The sequence below is a fragment of the Onychostoma macrolepis genome, chromosome 05 (assembly GCF_012432095.1).
Source record: "Onychostoma macrolepis isolate SWU-2019 chromosome 05, ASM1243209v1, whole genome shotgun sequence".
NCBI lineage: Eukaryota > Metazoa > Chordata > Actinopteri > Cypriniformes > Cyprinidae > Onychostoma > Onychostoma macrolepis.
The window spans coordinates 8488778-8511544 of NC_081159.1; the positions used below are offsets into that span (position 1 = coordinate 8488778).

General features: G+C 36.4%; 2 protein-coding genes across 2 annotated transcripts; both read left to right on the forward strand.

Annotated features, from left to right (window-relative positions):
* Nucleotides 1-66: 66 nt before the first annotated feature.
* entr1 (endosome associated trafficking regulator 1) lies at nt 67-3704 on the forward strand. Its single transcript, XM_058776832.1, has 8 exons — nt 67-808; nt 955-1046; nt 1302-1712; nt 1845-1918; nt 2376-2487; nt 2608-2670; nt 2861-3000; nt 3122-3704. Exons 1-8 carry the CDS (start codon nt 769-771, stop codon nt 3204-3206), a joined length of 1017 nt encoding a protein of 338 aa, XP_058632815.1. The 5' UTR covers nt 67-768; the 3' UTR covers nt 3207-3704.
* A 256-nt stretch (nt 3705-3960) lies between these two features.
* Nucleotides 3961-22550, forward strand: snapc4 (small nuclear RNA activating complex, polypeptide 4). Its single transcript, XM_058777028.1, has 25 exons — nt 3961-4323; nt 4930-5070; nt 5361-5401; nt 5513-5615; nt 5756-5778; nt 5890-6039; nt 6151-6276; nt 6365-6443; nt 6531-6612; nt 6810-6911; nt 7455-7527; nt 7637-7801; nt 14879-15029; nt 15393-15499; nt 15688-15782; nt 15905-15999; nt 16599-16681; nt 16770-17246; nt 17361-17447; nt 17724-17871; nt 18959-19029; nt 19133-19198; nt 19359-19389; nt 19536-21844; nt 21928-22550. Exons 2-25 carry the CDS (start codon nt 4947-4949, stop codon nt 22012-22014), a joined length of 4875 nt encoding a protein of 1624 aa, XP_058633011.1. The 5' UTR covers nt 3961-4323; nt 4930-4946; the 3' UTR covers nt 22015-22550.
* The last annotated feature ends 217 nt before the right edge of the window (nt 22551-22767 follow it).

The window sequence follows — 22767 nt, forward strand, 5'->3', positions numbered from 1 at the left end:
ATAATCTACGCGTTAAAGTTTTAATAACTGATGTAGGCTATATACTTATATACAGTACAACACACTTATACAAGTGAAAATTTCATGAGAAGTTAGCCAATATTATTTGCATTTAGGTAGAATAATAATTATCCTGCAAGTCAGTTTTTAACGATGTATAAGAGAACTGTGTATTTGTAGGCTAAATTCGGGTTTGCACATTCTTGTTAATTCTTGCTTCATTTACGTTACAATGCAAAAGGTCGACAAGGTTATTAAAATGACGTTATTAGTTATTATTTAATTAATATTATATCTGATAAACTGTTGGTTTAAAATCTGGAAAACACTAGGAATGTTTTATTATATCATAATAATCAAAATTAATATATTTTTGGACAATTAATATTCAAAAGTCAACATTTCCCATAGCCTAACTAGACAAGTCGACATCAACCATCACTCCGATCTATAAACTTTTATCTTCCACCTCAATAGGTGGCGATATTACACACGTTCCCTGTAGTAATACTGCTCTCTGCCATACAGAAGGAGAGACATTGGGAGATCAGTACTATTTGTGAGATACAGTAAAGAATTATGGTTTATGACATAATATTTGACATTGACCATAATTAAACGAAACATTTACTGGGAATACATTTTACTTTCTGCAGTACTTCGTCTCTTTTCCTCTCTTACACACCGTGTAATGTTGAGTTTAGGTATTTAGCAAAACAGACTGCAGGATAGTTTACGTCTCTGTTCAAGTTGACTCTGTAAGTTAACATGTCTAAACACAGGACGAAAAAGCTCATCATTGAAGATGGTATGTGTCAACCTTCTTGTCTTTTCCTCTTTCTATAATGCATCATGATAATAATGCAGCACTAGCTGTCTGTCTTGAATATGTATTATAGGTTTTTATATAAAATATTCTGAGCTTGAAATCTTCTTGTACAAATTTACTTTTAGATGAGCCAAACCAAGATGAGCTGAATCCATTTTCTTTCAAGGAGTTCGTCAGAAACAAAAACCAGCAGCCTTGTCCTACAGAAGCCACAGAGGTGAGAAACAACATGACAAAGATTTTAAGGTTTAGTAGATGCCATGACTTTTGATTGATGTCCCTTCTTTAATGTCCCTTTGAAGTCATTAAAGTAGGGTTCACGTCTGTGTATTTACATGTCAATGTAAATATATGAATGTAAAACTTGCCAGTAAACAAAAGTAAGTTTATGCAGAATTTCATTGCTGGTAGATTCTTGTCTTGTCTTTTTTTTTTTTTAAATAATGTTTCATATATGTTTGATTTTCCAAAGGTGTGTGATGGAGCATTCCACGTCGAACAGGACTATAACACCTCCATAGATTTTGCCACGAAGGGGCCTTTCTTCACGGACCCCTCTGCTCTCTGTCAGCCTTCTGAAAACGAACCTGAGGCAACATGGATTGAAAGCTGCCACCCATCAGCCCTTGATGGTTCTCATGACTTTGAACTATGTGGTACTTTAGACCTCGGTGCTTACTCTGAGCAGTCATCTCTGTGCAGTGATGAGAGGGAAGCAAATCTAACTGAATGGGAACTGGGTGATTCTGACTTCCTGCCAAAGAACCACTTAGCTAGAAGAAGCACAGGAAGCTATGAGGGTGATGAAGAGACTTCAGTGATTGACATTTCCTTCCATCCGAAGAGGGGTAATGCTGAAAACGGCACAAAGAATCCCCAACAGGTGTGTTGTGTGAATTGTGAATGGTGTGAGGTTTTGCTTATACATGAGCCAATTGTTATACTATAATTGGTGCAATGCTGCTTTTCAAAAATGAACGTTTTTAAAGGTGTTTTTATGTTTTGTGTGTTTTAGCTTAGAGAAGAAAATTCTCTACTCAGAAAGCAAGTCAAAGAACTCCTTAGAAGGTCAGAATCTGACTCCAAAAGGTAGGCTATTTACACTAATTGTAGTTTTATATACATTGCTAAATGTAAAATTACAAATTAATTATATAATTCTTTTGAGGTAATTAAAGATTAGCTTACCCAAAAGTGAAAATTCACTCGCCCTCAGGCCATCCAATGTGTAGATGAGTTTGTTTCTTCATCGGAACTGATTTGGAGAAATTTTGCATTACATAACTTGCTTACCAATGGGTCCTCTGCAAGTGAATGGGTGCTGTCTGAATGAGAGTCCAAACAGCTGATAAAAGCATCACACTAATTCACATGACTCCAGTCCATGAAGAAATAAACTCATCTACATATTGTATGGCCTTAGGTTATATGTTCAGCAAATTATTATTTTTGGGTGAACCATTCATTTAATGGACTGAAATTTAGATGGATTGCTGCTGTGTGTTTCTAGATGATTTCTCATTGTTAAACTATCCAATTGTAATAGGATCAAACAACTGACAGATGAGTTGCACAGCAAGAAGTTACAGGAGGAGAGAGAGGCTAAGGCTTTGGAGACAATGGTGCAGTCAGTAGAACAAAACCTTCAGTTAATGACGGTATTCAGCAGCAGTTATCATTCGTATGACAGTTTTTTTTTATTAAGGTTTATTAAATTAATTTTTAGTGTAAATCTTAATCTTAAAAATGCTTTTAAAATTCTGTTTTATCCAATACAGAAGCGAGCAGTCAAAGCTGAAAATAGTATTTCAAAATTGAAACAAGAGATACAACAACTCCAGGTTTGACTTCTTTTCATATGCACAAGCACACTGAAAAAAGCATACTATGTACTGTACATATATTATGTAATCCAGCTATATACTACTGTATTATAAGTTTGTGAATTTGTGATCAAAATATTTTTTCAAGTCTTTTATTGTTCAGATCAAAACTCCATTATTGCAATTATTTTTAATGTTTTCATCCCAGGGCCAGCTTGAAGGATATAAAAGTGAAAATGAGAGGCTAAGATGCAGAGAAACTACAGCCTTAACTACAATGAGACACAATGCACAAGTGGCCTCTGAGTACCTTAACAAAGCAGCTCAAGATGCTGAGACTTCTATCAAGTATGATTAACAATGACCATTACGTTTTATTGTGCTTTTCTACAATCAATTAATGATGATCAGAAATGTAAATACATTATCTAATATATCATTGCACTGAATGTGTTTTGTATTTTTACAGGCAGTTGCTGTCAGGAGGAGAGACACTCTGTTTTGTTTCCCAGTTATTGACATCTATTGACAAGATCACCGAGATTCATGATTGACTTTTTCTTCAAACATCATGTTCTATACACTATAGACTTACTGCATTTGCATGGTACATCATTGATTATTTTGTTCATCCACTTCAATAACATCATGTTTAGTTTATATAAAATAACAAAATGAGGTGTGATGGGCCAAATGATGACCAAAGTAAGCTCTAGCAGGAACCTAATCATATAAATACTTAAGTATACCAAATAGTGCCTTGGATTTTCACCAAAATCAAAGATCTATATTGTATGTGGAAACAATATTTTCAAAAACGTTTTGCACTTTTATTAAACAATGAGTCAAGTCACTTCTTAAAATTCTATTGCAGATTATTAACCAGATTTTGTTTCTTGGTAGTATTAACTTAACATATTTTATATTTCTTCTGTTTTAAATTACACCATTTTAATTATTTGTTTATTTAAAAATACTTTACTAATCAACATTGGATTGTGTGCCTTATATTCGTAATGCTCTTTATTAATTTAATAAAAAAGATTATTTCAGTCACGTGGTCCTGTTGTTCTTTGACAATCCAAATCTCTAAATTATTGCGTTAATATATGCTAAATTATGAAACCATTTTATTATATACCTTTTTTATATATACTTTTTAACATATACAATATCTATGCTAAATATTAAAGCAGTAAGTATAAATCTGATGTCCATTAATTAACGTAGTAATGAACATACAAAAACATTTTTCTAGGTTGATAGCTGAGAGGCGATGTGACTTTTATTATGAAGTGTCAGCGAGGATGACGCACTATTGACGCGCGCTTCGTGTTTGTACACAACGTTACATGAGCGTAGAGTAGTTTTACTGAATTATTCTTGACAGTTTAAGCAAGATTTACATAAATCTTTGTGATATTTGCAACCAGCCGTTGAAAGCAACGACTTTGATTTAAGTTATTGTGTAACAAGTGTAAATCTAGTTCGCAAAGTCCCTAAGTGCACTCTTTGTAAACATGCTGCTGCGCAGGAAGATTTGAGTGGGACATTTCGAAAAGTGTTGCAGTGATGCTGCAGGATCCAGCAGGTGTTTTAGTTGTGTTGGTGTGATAGAACAGCTGCAATACTGAAGCCAATAGCAGCATGATGCATTAAAGGAAAGCTAATGTAAGTACATGTCTGCACGGCACAGACAACCTAGATATTTTGCTGCTATACGTTTCTTTCCCGTTGCCAAACACTGATGGACTGTAGTTTCTACTTCGTGGGCTAGAAGTGAGCTTAGATTTACGTTTTATATTGAATATAGAAGGTTTTTAGATATGTGTTTAAAGATTTGTCGTTTATTACCACAGCATTACATTTGAGTAGATGTGAAACGTTACAAGTAAAGAGAAAGTTGGTACTGAATCAAAAGAAAAAAAATTACTCACCTAAATGTATTTTATGTAACCAAAAATAAATAAATAAAAATCTGTTCTACATTTAATTGAATAATTGAGTACTGTATTTAAACTGAAATCAAGAGACTTATGTTTTAAGTATGTAAGAAACACTTTTAAGATTTAATATTTTTAACATTTTAAATTCAGCTGTAAATTCTGTGATTTGGTGAAAATGATCAAATTATAGTGGTTTCATTGGCCATTTTGTGGAAATTCTTTAGACCTGTGAAATATGCCCAGAATAATATTCATGCACTTTACACCACTGCTAATGGGTCATATTGGCAAAGTGTTCAATGTGGTAACCTGTAAAAAGTTGGGTTTTCAGGTCTCACCTTGTCTATCATGGAATCTAATGAGTTACTTGCGAAGAGGGATAAAATCCAGAGGGAGATTTTGGCTCTTGAGAGTTCTCTGGGTGCAGACAGCAGCATCATAGACCTACTGTCATCTGACAGCAGCAGTGATGGTAAGTCACCGTCTCCTAACTGTGAGAGAGATGCCTTTTGGGCATCTTTTCACCAGTGAGTGAATCAGGTTAATCATAAGTGAATCGTTCTTTTATATAAAATTTGTTCATAAAATTGTCTGAATGAATCAGAAGTGATCTAAAAATTATTTGATGAAATCCTTACCCAACATAACTGGAATGCTCATAGAAAGGTCTTGGAATTGCATTGGCCAAAAAGTGTAGGGGCCTTGAATTTAGCCTTTGCTCTGTGCTTTATATTAATGTAATATATAACGTTTCCTTGACAGATGATGAATCCGATGACAGTGGACCTGAAGTTGAAGGAGTGGTAAGAATTTAGAAAACCGCATGGTTAATATAACACACTATAGAAATTAAATGTAATATTCTTCTTGTAATGTTTTTCTTTTCTTTTTTAACTACTTGTAATTGCCTCTAGGAGCGTGATGACTTGGAGGCAGAGCGTCTGCGGATACAGAGGGAGATTGAAGAGTTAGAGAATACACTTGGTGCTAATGTAGCACTGGCCGATGTATTGGATGGTAAATAATATCTTAGTATTCATAGCGATTATTGCATTTCATTATTGGGTCCACTGTTTCAGCTATACAAATAATTTGTTTGTAAATTGATTTGTCTTAATTGTTTGTGTGTTTTTTTTTTTTTTCTTTGTGAGAAACAGAGAGTGAACATGACACTGATTCTGTAAGTTTCCACTTTGTTTCTTTGATACATGCTTGTGCTGCTATTTATTTTTTGTATTTTCTAATTATTGTTTTAAATGCTTATAATATAGTGTTGTTCTGCTCTCATTAGAGTGATGAAGACAGTGATGATGATGACGATGAGTTGGATCTTCCTCAAAATGTGGAGACTTGCCTGCAAATGAATTTAGTCTATCAGGAGGTGTTGAAAGAGAAACTAGCTGACCTGGAAAAACTCCTCAATGAGAATCAACAGCAGCAGGTGAACAACAAACATCAGGGCTCCAGTTTATTGAAAAAGAATCTTCATGCCACTCGATTGTATGAGTTTAATTACAGTAGAATCATTTTAAAGCCAACTGTATCTCCACAGAAAGAGATTGAGGCCCAGATCTCTGGCCCAAGCACTTCTAGCTCCTCCGTACCAGGAGTTCCCCCTCAGAAACAATTTCTTGGATATTTCATGAAGCCTTACTTCAAAGACAAACTCACCAATCTGGTATGTTATAAAATGTTGTTTTTATTCATTTTCATTTTATTTTATTTCTTTCCTGTGAAGTTTTATTAATTCTTTTGTTTGCTTCTAGGGCCCTCCAGCAAATGAAGAAACTAAAGCGAGACTGAGTCATGGTACCAGACCCATTGATGACCTGAAAATAAAAAGATGTATGTTTTATGGCAGCATGCTTGCTTGATATTACTTGTATCTAACTCATTTTTTAATAAAAATAAAATGCTGGTTTATTCTTTCAGGGGAAGGTTGGCAGAAAACTTTGCTGACCAACGCAGTCGCCAAAGACACTATGAAACGGATGCTACAACCCAAACTATCCAAGTAAGTTCTGGAAAAAAGGAAAACCAAATCTAAATATCTGGTTATTGTTGCCTTGTCTGTGCAACTTGGATAAAAAAAGTTGTGCATTTAGAAATGCAAGTTTGCTTTTTCTGTTAAATTGAAGTATATGTGTACTTTTGTAGATAATGGCAGTTTTTATTACGTTTGAGAGCTTCCAATGGTCTGTGTTTTCTTAGGCTGGACTATCTGAGTGCCAAGATGTCTAGAGCTGATGATGAGGGAAAAGAAGAATTGAAAAAACAAATGGATTTAATCGAGAAAGACATTGCAGGAATAAGGTAAAGACATTTTAGGCACCTCTTCCTGTAAGATTGTACCTACACTATAGTTCAGAGGTTTGAGGTCAGAAATATTTGTTTTTAAAGAAGTCTATGTAGTTATAATGCTACAAAAGGTTTATGCTTTCGTGCGAAAATGCTTTCGTCAAAGGATGCAAAAAATGCATATTAAGCATTACAACTGTTTTCAACATTCATAATTATAAGAAATGTTTCTTAAGGACCAAATCAGCATATTTGAATGATTTCTGAAGGATCATGTAAAACTAAAGACTGGAGTAATGGCTGCTGAAAATGTAGCTTTGCCATCACTGGAATAAATTGGATTTTAAAATGTATTTAGATAGGGAACAGTTCTTTTAAATTATACTAATATTTCTCAATATTGCTCTTTAACTGTATTTTGAATACTGTAAAAGAAGCCTTGGGTAGCATAAGAGCCTTTTTTTGAAAACAATAAAAAAAAAAAACTTAAAGACCCCCAAACTTTTAAATGGTTGTGTGCAAAAAAATGTGTAATCAAACTTTGTAATATCATCTTAGTGCCCTGAGAGACGATCAGCTGCTGGGCAATCGCCATGACGATCATGACTGGGAGAAAATATCAAATATTGACGTAAGTTATGTAGTTGTTTTATTAAGGTGCATCCAAATAAATCTTGTTCTGTCTTGTAACATCAGTTTTCCATTTCAAAAGTATGAAAGAACGTGTTTTTGTTTGATAGTTTGAAGGTCTGCGACAGGCTGAGGATTTGAAAAGGTTCTGGCAGAACTATTTGCATCCCTCCATTAACAAGTCAGTATGGAAACAGGACGAGATTGATAAACTGAAAAGAACTGTGGAAGAGTACAATTGCTGCCATTGGGACAAAATCGCAGATGCTCTTGGGGTAAGGGTAGAGGAATTCATGCACTTTCAAAACAGCAGCTAATGTTAACATGCTAATTAATAAGGTTTTTAATATGTTTAACAATGCAACCTTCACCATATAATGCCTTTGGTGTGTGTGTGTGTGTGTGTGTGTGTGTGTGTGTATATATATATATATATATATATACAGTGCCCTCCACTAATATTGATACCCTTAAATATGATCAAAGGCGGCTGTGAAAATAAATCTGCTTTGTTGATCTTGCATTAAAAAAATTCACAAAAAGTTTAACCTTTCATTGAAGTAAAACAATTGAAAGTGGGGAGAAAATCTCAAGTTGAAATAAATGTTTTTCTCCAATGCATGTTGGCCACAATTATTGGTACCCCTAGAGATTCTTATGAGTAAAATATCTCTTAAGTATATTACATTCATATTTACATTTTTTAGCACACCAGGGTGACTAGGAGCATGAAATTGTCCAGCCATGACTTTCTGTTCCACAGGATTATAAATATGAGGAACACAAAGCCCAAATTTCCTTAATCATCCATCACAAGGAGTAAAACCTAAGAATATAGTTCTGATGTACAGAACAAGATTGTTGAGCATCACAAAATAGAAAGTGGCTTTAAGAAAAGAGCTAAAGCATTGAAAATCCCCATGTCCACCATCAGGTAATAATTAAGAGGTTCCTATAATCTACAGATGTTAAAAATCTGCCTGGTAGAGGACATCTATATCGTCCTAATGCACGCTGAGGAGGAGAGTTTGAGAGGCCAAAGACTCTCCAAGGATCACGGCTGATGAATTGCAGAGATTAGCTGAATATTGGGGTCAGAAAGCCTAAAAAATATATATCAAACAGCCCCTACATCACCACATGTTATTCGGGAGGATTGTCCTCGCTCATCCAAAAACAAACTCCAGCATATTCAGTTGTCAGACATGACTGGAACGTCAAATAGCATTGGCTTATATGGTCACATGAAACTAAAAAAAGAGATTTTTGGCAGCAAACCCACCAGATAGGTTTAGTACAAACAGGGATAAACAGTACCCCTTGCTCACGGTTAAATATACTGCCGGATCTTTGATGTTGTGGGCCTGTTTTTCTGCTAGAGGTCCTGGACGTCTTGTTCAGATGCATGGCATCATAGATTCAATCAAATACCAACAGATAAAAAATCTAAACCTGTCTACCTCTGTTAGAAATCTTATAATGGGCTGTGGTTGGATCTTCTATCAGGAAAATGATCCAAAACAAATATCAAAATCAACACAAAAATGTGTCACTGAGCATAAAATGAAGCTTCTGCCATGGCCGTCCCAATCCTCTGGCCTGAACCCTACAGAAAATGAGTGGGGTGAACTGAAGAGAAGAAGCACCAACATGGAGCTGGTATTCTGAAGGATCTGGGGAGAATCTGTATGAAGGAATGGTCTCTGTTCCCTGATCAGGTGTTCTCCAAACTCTTCAGGCATTATAGGAGAAAACTCAGAGCTATTATCTTGGGAAAAGGTCGTTGCAATAATTGGGTGCCAATAATTGTGGCCAACATGAACTAGAGAAACCATTTATTTCAAAATGAGATTTACCCCCCACTTTCAATTGCTTTACTTCAATGATAGGTTAAAAATTTGTGAATTGTTTGAATGAAAGATCAAAAGTATAAACAATGTAGATTTATTTTCACATATTTTGCTCATATTTACCAAGGGTGCCAATATTAGTGGAGGGCACTGTATATATACATGCAGTGGCATGCGAAAGTTTGGGAACCCCTTGCAGAATCTGTGAAAATGTGAATAATTTAAACAAAATAAGAGAGATCATACAAAATGCATGTTATTTTGTATTTAGTACTGTCCTGAGTAAGATATTTTACATAAAAGATGTTTACATATAGTCCACAAGACAAAAACATTGCTGAAATTATTAAAATAACCCCTTTCAGAAGTTTGGTAACCCTTGGTTCTTAATACTGTGTGTGGTTACCTGGATGATCCACGACATTTTTGTTTTGTGATGGCTGTTCATGAGTCCCTTGTTTGATTTGAACAGTTAAACTGAGCACCGTTCTTCAGAAAAATCCTCCATGTCCTGCAGATTCTTCAGTTTTCCAGCATCTTTTGCATATTTGAACTTTTTTCAGCAGTGACTGTAGGATTTTGAGATCCATCTTTTCACACTGAGGACAATTGAAGGACTCAAACACAACTATTAAAAATGGTTCAAACATTCACTGATACTCCAGAAGGAAACACGATGCATTAAGAGCCGGGGGTGAAAACTTTTTGAATTTGAAGATCAAGGTAAATTGTACTTAATTTGTCTTCCAGGAACATGTGAGTATATTCTGTTGTTTCCGAAGGGCAATACTAAATAGAAAAAAATGATATTTCAACAAAATAAGAAAAATTTGAACATCTTCATCCTGTTTTTGTCCTAAAGTTTTTGTCTTTTGGACTAAATTTAAACATCTTTTATGTAAAATATCTTCCTCAGGACAGTACTAAATAAAAAAATAACATGCATTTTGTATGACCTCTCTTATTTTGTTAAAATTATTCACATTTTCACAGATTCTGCAAGAGGTTCCCAAACTTTCACATGCCACTGTGTATGTATGTGTGTGTGTGTGTATATATATATATACAGTGGGTACGGAAAGTATTCAGACCCCCTTAAATTTTTCACTCTTTGTTATATTGCAGCCATTTGCTAAAATCATTTAAGTTCATTTTTTTCCTCATTAATGTACACACAGCACCCCATATTGACAGAAAAACACAGAATTGTTCACATTTTTGCAGATTTATTAAAAAAGAAAAACTGAAATATCACATGGTCCTAAGTATTCAGACCCTTTGCTGTGACACTCATATATTTAACTCAGGTGCTGTCCATTTCTTCTGATCATCCTTGAGATGGTTCTACACCTTCATTTGAGTCCAGCTGTGTTTGATTATACTGATTGGACTTGATTAGGAAAGCCACACACCTGTCTATATAAGACCTTACAGCTCACAGTGCATGTCAGAGCAAATGAGAATCATGAGGTCAAAGGAACTGCCTGAAGAGCTCAGAGACAGAATTGTGGCAAGGCACAGATCTGGCCAAGGTTACAAAAAATTTCTGCTGCACTTAAGGTTCCTAAGAGCACAGTGGCCTCCATAATCCTTAAATGGAAGGCGTTTGGGACGACCAGAACCCTTCCTAGAGCTGGCCGTCCGGCCAAACTGAGCTATCGGGGGAGAAGAGCCTTGGTGAGAGAGGTAAAGAAGAACCCAAAGATCACTGTGGCTGAGCTCCAGAGATGCAGTCGGGAGATGGGAGAAAGTTGTAGAAAGTCAACCATCACTGCAGCCCTCCACCAGTCGGGGCTTTATGGCAGAGTGGCCTGATGGAAGCCTCTCCTCAGTGCAAGACACATGAAAGCCCGCATGGAGTTTGCTAAAAACACCTGAATAAGATTCTCTGGTCTGATGAGACCAAGATAGAACTTTGGCCTTAATTCTAAGCGGTATGTGTGGAAAACCAGGCACTGCTCATCACCTGTCAATACAGTCCCAACAGTGAAGCATGGTGGTGGCAGCATCATGCTGTGGGGTGTTTTTCAGCTGCAGGGACAGGATGACTGGTTGCAATCAAGGGAAAGATGAATGCGGCCAAGTACAGGGATGTCCTGGACGAAAACCTTCTCCAGAGTGCTCAGGACCTCAGACTGGGCGAAGGTTTACCTTCCAACAAGACAATGACCCTAAGCACACAGCTAAAATAACGATGGAGTGGATTCACAACAACTCCGTGACTGTTCTTGAATGGCCCAGCCAGAGCCCTGACTTAAACCCAATTGAGCATCTCTGGAGAGACCTAAAATGGCTGTCCACCAACGCTACCATCCAACCTGACAGAACTGGAGAGGATCTGCAAGGAGGAATGGCAGAGGATCCCCAAATCCAGGTGTGAAAAACTTGTTGCATCTTTCCCAAAAAGACTCATGGCTGTATTAGATCAAAAGGGTGCTTCTACTAAATACTGAGCAAAGGGTCTGAATACTGAGGACCATGTGATATTTCAGGTCTGAATACTTTCCGTACCCTATATATATATATATATATATATATAGTCTCTTCCATCTTTATTTGATCCTCTAACTCTAGCACTCTCTATTCTTATTCTATTCTAAAAAAAAAAAACACTTGCTTGTTCTATTCTTTTTCTATTCTATCTGTTTTCTTTTTATTTATTATATATAAAAAAAAACCTTGCTACGTGTACTGCGTTAAGCTAACTGAGACTTGTTATAGCACTTGCATATCATTACTCTTTTGTTGATGTTGATTGCTTCCATTGTCCTCATTTGTAAGTGAATTAGAATATTGTGAAACAGTTCTTTTTTTTTTTTTTGTAACTTATTTCAAAAAGTGAAACTTTCATTGCATTACATGTGAAGATTCGTTACATGTAAAGTAAAACATTTCAAAAGTTTTTTGTTTTTAATTTTGATCATTAGAGCTTACAGCTCATGAACGTCAAAAATCCAGTATCTCAAAATATTATGATATTTCCTAAGATCAATCAAAAAAAGGATTTGCAAAACAGAAAAGTTCAAGTTCTTTAGAGTATATTCATTAATGCACTCAATACTTGGTCGGGGCTCCTTTAGCACAAATTTCAGCATCAGTGAGGTGTGGCATGGAAGCGATCAGCCTGTGGCACAGCTGAGGCACTATTGAGCCTTCAGCTCATCTGTATTGTTGGATCGACTGTTTCCAGACTCCAGACCTTGATTTCCAAATGAAATGTAAAATTTACTTTTATCTGAAGAGAGGACTTTGGACCACAGAGCAACAGTCCAGTTCTTTTTCTCCACAGCCCAGTTAAGATGCTTCTGACGTTGTCTCTGGTTCAGAAGTGGCTTGGTAGCCCTTTTCCTGAAGACGTCTGAGCGTGGTGACTCTTGATGCACTGACTCCAGCTTCAGTTCACTCCTTGTGAAGCTGTCTGAAGTGTTTGAATCGGCTTTGCTTGACAGTATTCTTGCGGTCATCCCTGTTGCTTGTGCACCTCTTCCTACCCAATTTCTTTCTTCCAGTCAACTTTGCATTTAATATGCTTTGATACAGCACTCTGTAAACAGCCACACCTTTCAGTAATGACCTTCTGTGACTTACCCTCTTTGTGGAGGGTGTCAGTGATTGTCTTCTGGACCATTGCCAAGTCAGCAGTCTTCCCCATTATTGTGGTTTCAAAGAACAAGAGATACCCAGATTTAATACTGCAGGGATGGTCATTTAATGAAACTGAAATGTAAATATTCTAATATTTTTAGATATTTTGACTTTCATGAGCTGTAAGCTCTAATCATAAAAATTAAAACAAGAAAACGTTTGAAATGTTTTACTTTGCATGTAATGAATCTAGAATATATGAAAGTTTCACTTTTTGAAATGTTACAAAAAAAATGATATTCTGTTTTTTTTAGATGCACCTGTGTGTGTATATATATATACATACATACATACATACATACATACAGGTGCTGGTCATATAATTAGAATATCATCAAAAAGTTGAACTTTTCCATGATATTCTGTTTTTTTTAGATGCACCTGTGTGTATACATACATACATACATACATGCATACATACAGGTGCTGGTCATATAATTAGAATATCATCAAAAAGTTGATTTATTTCACTAATTCCATTCAAAAAGTGAAACTTGTATATTATATTCATTCATTACACACAGACTGATATATTTCAAATGTTTATTTCTTTTAATTTTGATGATTAGAGCTTACAGCTCATGAAAGTCAAAAATCAGTATCTCAAAATATTAGAATATTACTTAAGACCAATACAAAGAAAGGATTTTTAGAAATCTTGGCCAACTGAAAAGTATGAAAATGAAAATATGAGCATGTACAGCACTCAATACTTAGTTGGGGCTCCTTTTGCCTGAATTACTGCAGCAATGCGGCGTGGCATGGAGTCGATCAGTCTGTGGCACTGCTCAGGTGTTATGAGAGCCCAGGTTGCTCTGATAGTGGCCTTCAGCTCATCTGCATTGTTGGGTCTGGTGTCTCTCATCTTCCTCTTGACAATACCCCATAGATTCTCTGTGGGGTTCAGGTCAGGCGAGTTTGCTGGCCAATCAAGCACAGTAACACTATGGTCATTGAACCAGCTTTTGGTACCTTTGGCAGTGTGGGCAGGTGCCAAGTCCTGCTGGAAAATGAAATCAGCATCTCCATAAAGCTTGTCAACAGAAGGAAGCATGAAGTGCTCTAAAATTTCCTGGTAGATGGCTGCGTTGACTGTGGACTTCAGAAAACACAGTGGACCAACACCAGCAGATGACATGGCAGCCCAAATCATCACAGACTGTGGAAACTTCACACTGGACTTCAAGCAACATGGATTCTGTGCCTCTGCACTCTTCCTTCAGACTCTGGGACCTTGATTTCCAAATGAAATGTAAAATTTACTTTCATCTGAAAAGAGGACTTTGGACCACTGAGCAACAGTCCAGTTCTTTTTCTCCACAGTTCAGTTAAGATGCTTCTGACGTTGTCTCTGGTTCAGAAGTGGCTTGGTAGCCCTTTTCCTGAAGACGTCTGAGCGTGGTGACTCTTGATGCACTGACTCCAGCTTCAGTTCTCTCCTTGTGAAGCTCTCACAAGTGTTTGAATCAGCTTTGCTTGACTGTATTCTCAAGCTTGCGGTCATCCCTGTTGCTTGTGCACCTTTTTCCATTATTGTGGTTTCAAAGAACAAGAGATGCCCAGAATCTATACTGTAGGGATGGTCATTTATTCAAACTCAAATGTAAATATTCTAATATTTTGAGATACAAATTTTTGACTTTCATGAGCTGTAAGCTCTAATCATCAAAATTAAAAGAAATAAACATTTGAAATATATCAGTCTGTGTGTAATGAATGAATATAATATACAAGTTTCACTTTTTGAATGGAATTAGTGAAATAAATCAACTTTTTGATGATATTCTAATTATATGACCAGCACCTGTATAATATAAATAAATAAATATATAAGTGTGTGTGTGTCTTTTTTTCCAGACAAATAGAACGGCTTTCATGTGCTTCCAGACTTACCAGCGCTACATTTCAAAGACCTTCAGAAGGAAAGAGTGGACAAAAGAGGAAGATGAGATCCTCAGAAATCTTGTTGAAAAAATGAAAATCGGCAACTTCATTCCTTACATACAAAGTGAGACAATTGGGTCCTCTTGAGCGCTTCTACTGAATGTTGCATATTTGTTTATAAAACATTTCATTCTGACTCTAAAATCAGATTGGATAAGCCAAATTCAAAATAAAATAGTTGATTTATATAATATAGATTTAATTCTTATATAGATAGAAAAAAACAGTGAGGGAACAACAAGGGATTGTTCACACATAATGCATTCCTGCATCTGACTGCACTTTTCAAAAGTATTTTTTTAACTGTTTGTTTTAAACATAAGAATATGTCCTTTATAACAAATTTAACTTATAGATTTAATTTACTTCAATTGTGTTTTGGAAAATCATAGGGGCTATATATTTGTATTATTTATTATCTCCATAGTGTCATACTTCATGGAGGGCCGTGATGGATCACAGCTGGCATATCGCTGGACATCTGTTTTGGATCCCTCTATAAAGAAAGGCCCCTGGTCCAAAGAGGAGGACCAGGTATGGAGCATAATTTGGGATATTCCACTCTCTTTCAATAAATGAGAAACTGATTTATTTAATGCATTGTTTTTGCCATAATCCATATTCCATATACCATATTCCGTCAACGAAGACATAATGTTTTCAAATCTGTTGCAGTCACACATGCCTATGTTCACTAATTTGACTAACTGTTCTCATCTCAGTTGTTGCGGAATGCTGTCGCAAAATATGGCACCAAAGAATGGGGGAAAATCAGATTGGAAGTCCCAGGCAGGACTGACGGTGGTTGTCGTGACAGGTACAGTATGATTTCAGACTAATGTTTCAAAATAACATCCCTGAAATCATTTTAACAACCAAATCAATCTGGCTGGATTGACTAGTGCTTGATATGTACATATGAATATTTTTGAATCTTAGGTATTTGGATTGTCTTCAGGAGAATGTGAAAAAGGGGCCTTGGAGCAAAGAGGAGGTGGAACTACTAAAAGAAAAGGTTGCAAAATATGGTGTTGGTAAGTGATATTCCTCTTAAAAGATTAAATCTTTGGAATTAACCATCACTACCTCAATAAATTAGCTTTAATAAGCCTTAAAATAGGCAGAAAAAATATCTAGTAGCCATTTAAATATCCATTATCAACCAATACTGTTAACTGAGAAGGATCATGTGACACTGAAAACTGGTGTAATGGCTTCTGAAAATTCAGTTTTGCCATCACAGGAGTACATTTTAAATTTTTATTAAAAGCTTATTTTAAATCGTAAACACATTTTATAAAACTACTGTTCTACAAAATTTTTATACAGCCTTGGTGAGCATTAAAGACTTAAAAACATGAAAAACTAATCTTAGCAACCCTCAATTTTAAAGGGTAGTGTATTTAAATAACTAATGACCATTACATCAAGGCCAGCTCATGATGTTACTTCATACTGGAGATGATTCATCATGACATTGATATCATTTTTCATTGTTGTTATTGTTTTGTTTTTTACCATATATGGAGCAAATCTAACAAAAGGCATAGAACTGTCTACTGGCCCTCAGTCAAGTTTGATTTTTGGCCCTTCGTATTAAAATGTTTGGGCACATCTGCTCATTATTTTCCAGGAAAGTGGGCTAAGATTGCCTCAGAGATCCCAAACCGGATTGACTGCCAGTGCCTAAGCAAGTGGAAATTACTAACACAAGCTGTAAGTTCATTCTTCAGTATGTCTTGCATCCTTCAAGAAGATTAAATATCATAAGCATACACATTTGGTTGTTGTTTCTGTTTTTCAGAGTAAGAGTAAAGAGTGTCAGAGTAAAGGTATAAAAAGACAAAGGAAGCCAACAACAGTGCCACGAAAAAGACAAAAAGTATTGAAAACTATTAAAGAGGAGATACTCACCTCCAGCGAGGACGAAAAACAGATAAAGTATATGGACAGTGATGTTGAATCGGATGTTCCCTTAGTCAAAGTTCGGGAAATACCACGGAAGGACTACATACAGCCAGATATGAAGGAATGGATACCTGTAAATACAAACACAGGGGTTCATTCTCTAGGAACTGTCAGGACTGTGTGGGTCCATCCTCCCTCTAATGAGGAGGAGCTAGAGAAATCCACTCCAGAATCTGGCTCAGGCCGCATTCGATCAAAGAACAGCAAATGTCCAAAAGTCATGCTCAGTTTAGAACGCAATACCATCCTGAACCGCTTTGGAACCGTGGAAAGAACTTATATAGGTTTGAAACCCACTGTCTTGCAGAGTCAGGTAAGATGTTTTCTTTTTCCTTTCTCTTTTTAGGTCAGATCAGTTTTTATTTAGTTTTATTTATATGTTCTGCAGTGCTTCTGTATAAAAATGAATTTCGTTTCATGCATGCAGACTGACGATGAGAAAGCCATGCTCAAGGTGTCTGTGAGTGATATTAAACACTTCCTGCAGTGGAAGGGAGCATCTGTAGTTAAGAAGGTATGGTTAACACAAACGCATACACATTTATAGTAAATAAGGCCACTACATTATTATTATTTAAGTATAATAGAAAATAGTTGCCACTTTCTAATAAGCTAACAAGATTTAAAACTATAGCCTTTTTCAGACTTAAGACTGTAAAGGCAGTGTTGACTTTATAATATCATACTTACTATTCAAAAAAATTATATTTGGAAAACATTTTATTTTAAATAAATAATACACTTACCTTATATTGATTGTATGCTTTTTTCCTTTCAAAATGACCTAAAGGAGAAAATGACAAGTCCAAAAAATATTAAGAAAAGAAGGTCGGTTCAGGACATGGCCAGCCATAATAATGACCTCCTTAAAGCCATCACCCCATGGATTGGTAATGTGATCCTGGCTGCTCCAGTGAATGAAAACACATTTTGTGAAGGTACAGACCCTTGTATCACTTCTGACAAAACACCAACATTTTTGTGGGTTTTTGTGGAACGGCAGCAATATTTGAGCAGCCTCAAATATCAAACAGTTAATTGCTGATAAATAAAGTTTCGCCCTTTCTTCCTGTTAAATATATTGTTTCACTTCAAAATGTATCACATTATGGAAGGGTGGTTTCTGTGGGTCCTAAAAAGTCTTAATTCGCCCTTCCACAATTTATAGTCCTAAAAAGGGTGTTACATCAGAGCAGAAAGTCATAAATTCATAGAGTCATCATCGCATTAAATGTTGCATGCATTGCCAAAATGAATATCTTCCTGTTTTTGTTTTCCAGGACAAATATCTAACATCCTTACATATATTTATTTGAGAGGCCAGTTTAAAACAGAAAAGTCTTGAAAATTTTTACAAAATTATGTTTATGCTTACAAAACAATAACAAATATCTGTAAATAGTATATATGAATATTTTCCTTGTATATAAGTTACATTTTGAGCCCACTGACAGATTTTTGTTATTGTTTTAAATATAAATTTATTTTACTGGAAACAAGTGAATGTATCTTTATTTAAGAATCTTTAGACGTCTGCACTGGAAAACAAAACAAAAAGCTATTTCCGTACTAGTTCTAGTGGTTGAGAGTTATTCAAGCTTTTCAGCAATTTTTTTTGTTTTGTATGTAAAATTAATTTAAAAATAATGGAGATCGGTTGGAAGCTGTATTTTGAAGTTCTGCTAATATAACTTATTGTGAGTTCCCAATATATTTATATTTAGAGAACTTATTGTAATGATATTATTGTGTGATACACATTTAGAGAACATTGTTTTACATATTGTGCAAGAGAGAAACATTGTGTTTCCTTTCATTTAAAATGTATTTACTAGGTCTTAAAGTCTTAAATTGACCTTAATAAGGCCTGCAGAAACCACGTGGAAGTAAAATGAGTTGTAACTATTATTCACATTGACTTTAAGCAATAAGTGCAGTTTAGTTTATAGTACTCTAGTGTGCAGATTTAACTTGGACCTAATTAGGCTTTTTTTGGTCAGTAATTCATCAATATTCATGTTACAGGTGATATTGTTGGAATGAAAGCGGAAGACATCGCTCTTCCAAAAACATCAGTGTTTTCATTTTTCCTCAAAGTAAGCCTAATTACATTGTCAGCGATTTATAATGAAATTTATAAAAAGAAAAAGAAAAGAAAAAGCCAGCAGTATTTCATATGGTTGTATTTTCTTAACACAGGTTTTTCAAATAGATATCAAGGGTTGCAGGAATGTCATTGAAATTCAGCAAATGATCAACATTAAGGTATTTATCAGTCCAGCGTCTTAAGTTTATGAGCCTAGTTGTCATACTTTGTTGCAGATGTGCATATGAATATGCAGTATTTTTTTTTAAAGAAATTATCTCGAAGATTAGTGTTCCCTCAGTATTGTCAGTTGTTCTCTCTTGTCTTGTCTTTTTTCAGAAGCCAGTTGCTCAGTCTAAACCAAGAACAGGTATGTCAGTTTATATTTACCCATTTTAAATTTTTTAAATATAATAGCAAATAATGCACATATCCAAAGAGCTCCAGTTCTTTCTGCAATAACATGCTTAATGTCAATGTTTCCTTCCTATGGTTATTTGGCTCCTCCTCAAAAAGTGTCAGCGATTCTTAAGGATGCAAAACAGAAAGCTGAGCACAAGAAATCTGCAGAACCTCCTCGACATCCACCTCCCCTGCAGCCGGTTCTTCTTAACCCTCTCCAACTGCCGGTCAGACAGATGACAACCCCTACTTTGATTCAACCCAAAACTCTTGTCATTACACAGCCAAACAAGCAGAGGGCAGAGCAGCCTTTACTAATTAAGTCACCACCACAAGTTTTATCACAGAATCCTCTACCGCTAATACAGCCGACTGCACCTGCACAACCTGTCATGGCCTCAACCCCCAAATCACCAACTACAGAGGACTCAAACAGCATCAGATCTGCAAAACGCATCCGCAAACCTACTGAGAAAGTTCAAGCCCTAATGGAAGAAGCTAAAGCTAAAGGTAGTAAAAAAGAGTCACCAAAACGAAACCAAGGCAAACAAAATGTTGTTTTTCCAACTATTACATTGCAGATGCAGCCAGTAAACTGGATTCTTGCCCCCACTAAGTTGGTTCAAATAACTGGTCCACTTTCTGCTAATATCCCAAGCAACCAGACACTAACTGTGCCAAACAGTTCTCCCCTGAATAACTGTATTAGTCCGTGCATCTCAACTAATCTATACCCAGCATCATCTGCACTGGTTGTTGCTGTTTCCTCTGCCAGTCCTGCCCTTATATATTCTACAGTCTTGAATGCCTCCAGAGATACCCTAAAGACTTCCTCCTCTGTGAACATTAGCCCCAAAGGTATCCAGACACCTCTTTCACCTACTTCTAGCTTAGTACAGAGCAAAGGTATGCTACATAGTGTCCAGATGTTATCCCCGACACCTATCACAGTGGACCAAAAAGGTTCACACATTGAAGCTACGAAGAACTCCTCAGACTCTTCTTCTGATGAATCCATTGTAAGGCAATACCAGACATATACATCAACTGGTTCCAGAGTATCTCCTGCTGTTTTCAGTGTTCTTCCAGTTCCCTTGACTGTGCCACCTTTGATTAGTTCACCAGTCGTATTGAAGCCAACAAATAATGTTGCTGTGGAAAAGTCTCCTGGTGTTACTGAAAATGGCTGCGTTCTTGTGAGAACTAATCAGCTGCCAACCGTCATCCAACAGAAAAGTTTGCCCGACACAATATTGAGCCCCCTTTCTGCTTCTAGAAGACCAACTGCTCATTCACCTCAGGTCGTAGCTCAGTGTCCTCAGATTGTAGCTCCATTAGCTCAGATCATGGCTTCGTCACCTCAGATTGTGGCTCCATCACCTCAGATTGTGGCTCCATCACCTCAGATTGTGGCTCCATCACCTCAGATTGTGGCTCCATCACCTCAGATTGTGGCTCCATCACCTCAGATTGTGGCTCCATCACCTCCGATTGTGGCTCCATCACCTCAGATTGTGGCTCCATCACCTCCGATTGTGACTCCATCACCTCAGATTGTGGCTCCATCACCTCCGATTGTGGCTCCACCACCTCTAATTGCTACTTCATCACCTCAGATTGTGGCTCCATCAGTTCAGTTTGTGGCTCCATCACCTCAGACTTTGGCTCCATCACCTTGGATTATGGCTCCATCGCCTCGGATTTTGGCTCCATCAACTCGGATTGCAGCTCCATCAATTCAGATTGTGGCTCCATCAGTTCAGTTTGTGGCTCCATCACCTCGGATTATGGCTCCATCACCTCGGATTATGGCTCCATCAACTCGGTTTGCAGCTCCATCAGTTCAGATTGCGGCTCCAGCACCTCGGATTTTGGCTCCATCAGAGCAGATTGTGGCTCCATCAGAAATACCTCAAATCAGAACATTAAGTGAAGCATTGCTCCCTCTTCCTGACATTCCCTCTGATGTTGTTAGCTTTAATCCTCACTTGATATTCCCTGAGCAGTCATCTGAAGTAGATGACTGGATGAATGGAGAAGGTGGAATTCCACTACCTCATTTAGAGATGTCTTTGCCTTACCTTCCTCCATCTGCCGCCAACATCAAAACACTGACTTCTTTGCTCAAAGTTAAACAATCTCTGCTTGCAGCTGCAGTGAATATCCTGCCAGCTGAGTATCAAAACTATAGAGAGGAAGAAGCTCAAGTAGCTGCCATCCGCAAAATGATTGCCGAAAGGTTTGCCTCAAATCCAGCGTACCAGCTTTTGAAGGCTCGTTTCTTGTCGTGCTTTACTTTACCAGCCCTTTTGGCCACTATAAACCCTTCTGTGAAATGCGAGTTGCTCACAGATAACAATGGTGATGAAGATGAGGTCTTGTTATTACAAAAGATAAAAAAAAGGATTCGGCCACCAGCTGCAGTAAGTTGCGCATAACATTGAAGCAGTCTTTTTGTTTGTTAATTTATTTTTATTATAATTTATGCATTTTCCCTATCTTTCAGAGGATTGAGCTTAACACGAATGAAAATGAAGCATCAGCAGAACAGTTCTCGGGAATCAGTACAAAAAGGCAAAGGAGTCGACATTGAGTTACATAAGATTCATCATCTGAACGAGTACCAGTAACTTCAGATTTTGTACAGTTCACGATTCGTGTAGAAATGTGTACCACTAAAAAAAATCAGTATTGCAGTTAAAGGGACCAGTCAGATATTCACTGCACTAATTTCTTTTACTCCATCCACACGTTTTGTTTAAGAACATTCAGTATGTGTCCTGACAATTTTTTTGGAAATAAAATTATAAATAAACAAGACTCAGAAATTTGCACTGAGCTACTGTTAAGTTATCATATACTTTCATTTTGTTACTGCTTTTTGAATAAATTGTTCTATAGAAATGTGAAATGTTTTGTCATTGTTTGTTTTTATTTTTGTGCATTTGTATTATAAGCATTTGTATTTTTTATGCTTTTATATTATGTGATCGTAATGTGCAACCCACACCTGAATCTAAAAGTTTGTGAACTTTTAAAAAATCATGAATTTATAATAAATTATTTTGTACATTCAATACCACTTAATAAAAGTATAGAATTTCTTGGGTTTTTAAACAAAACTCGATTCACATGAGAACATCAATTCCTTAATAGAAGCTGTTGTATTTTACATGAAACAGAAAGACTTTCAAGGGGATGCCACAAGTTGAGATCACAGAGACACATTGAATATATTAATAATGGTTGATTGCATATTTTCTTCAGAAAATTATGTACTCATTCTGCGACCAAATACCACAGAAAGTGTTGCAGCTCAACAATTTATTGTGAAATAGAGGGAAAT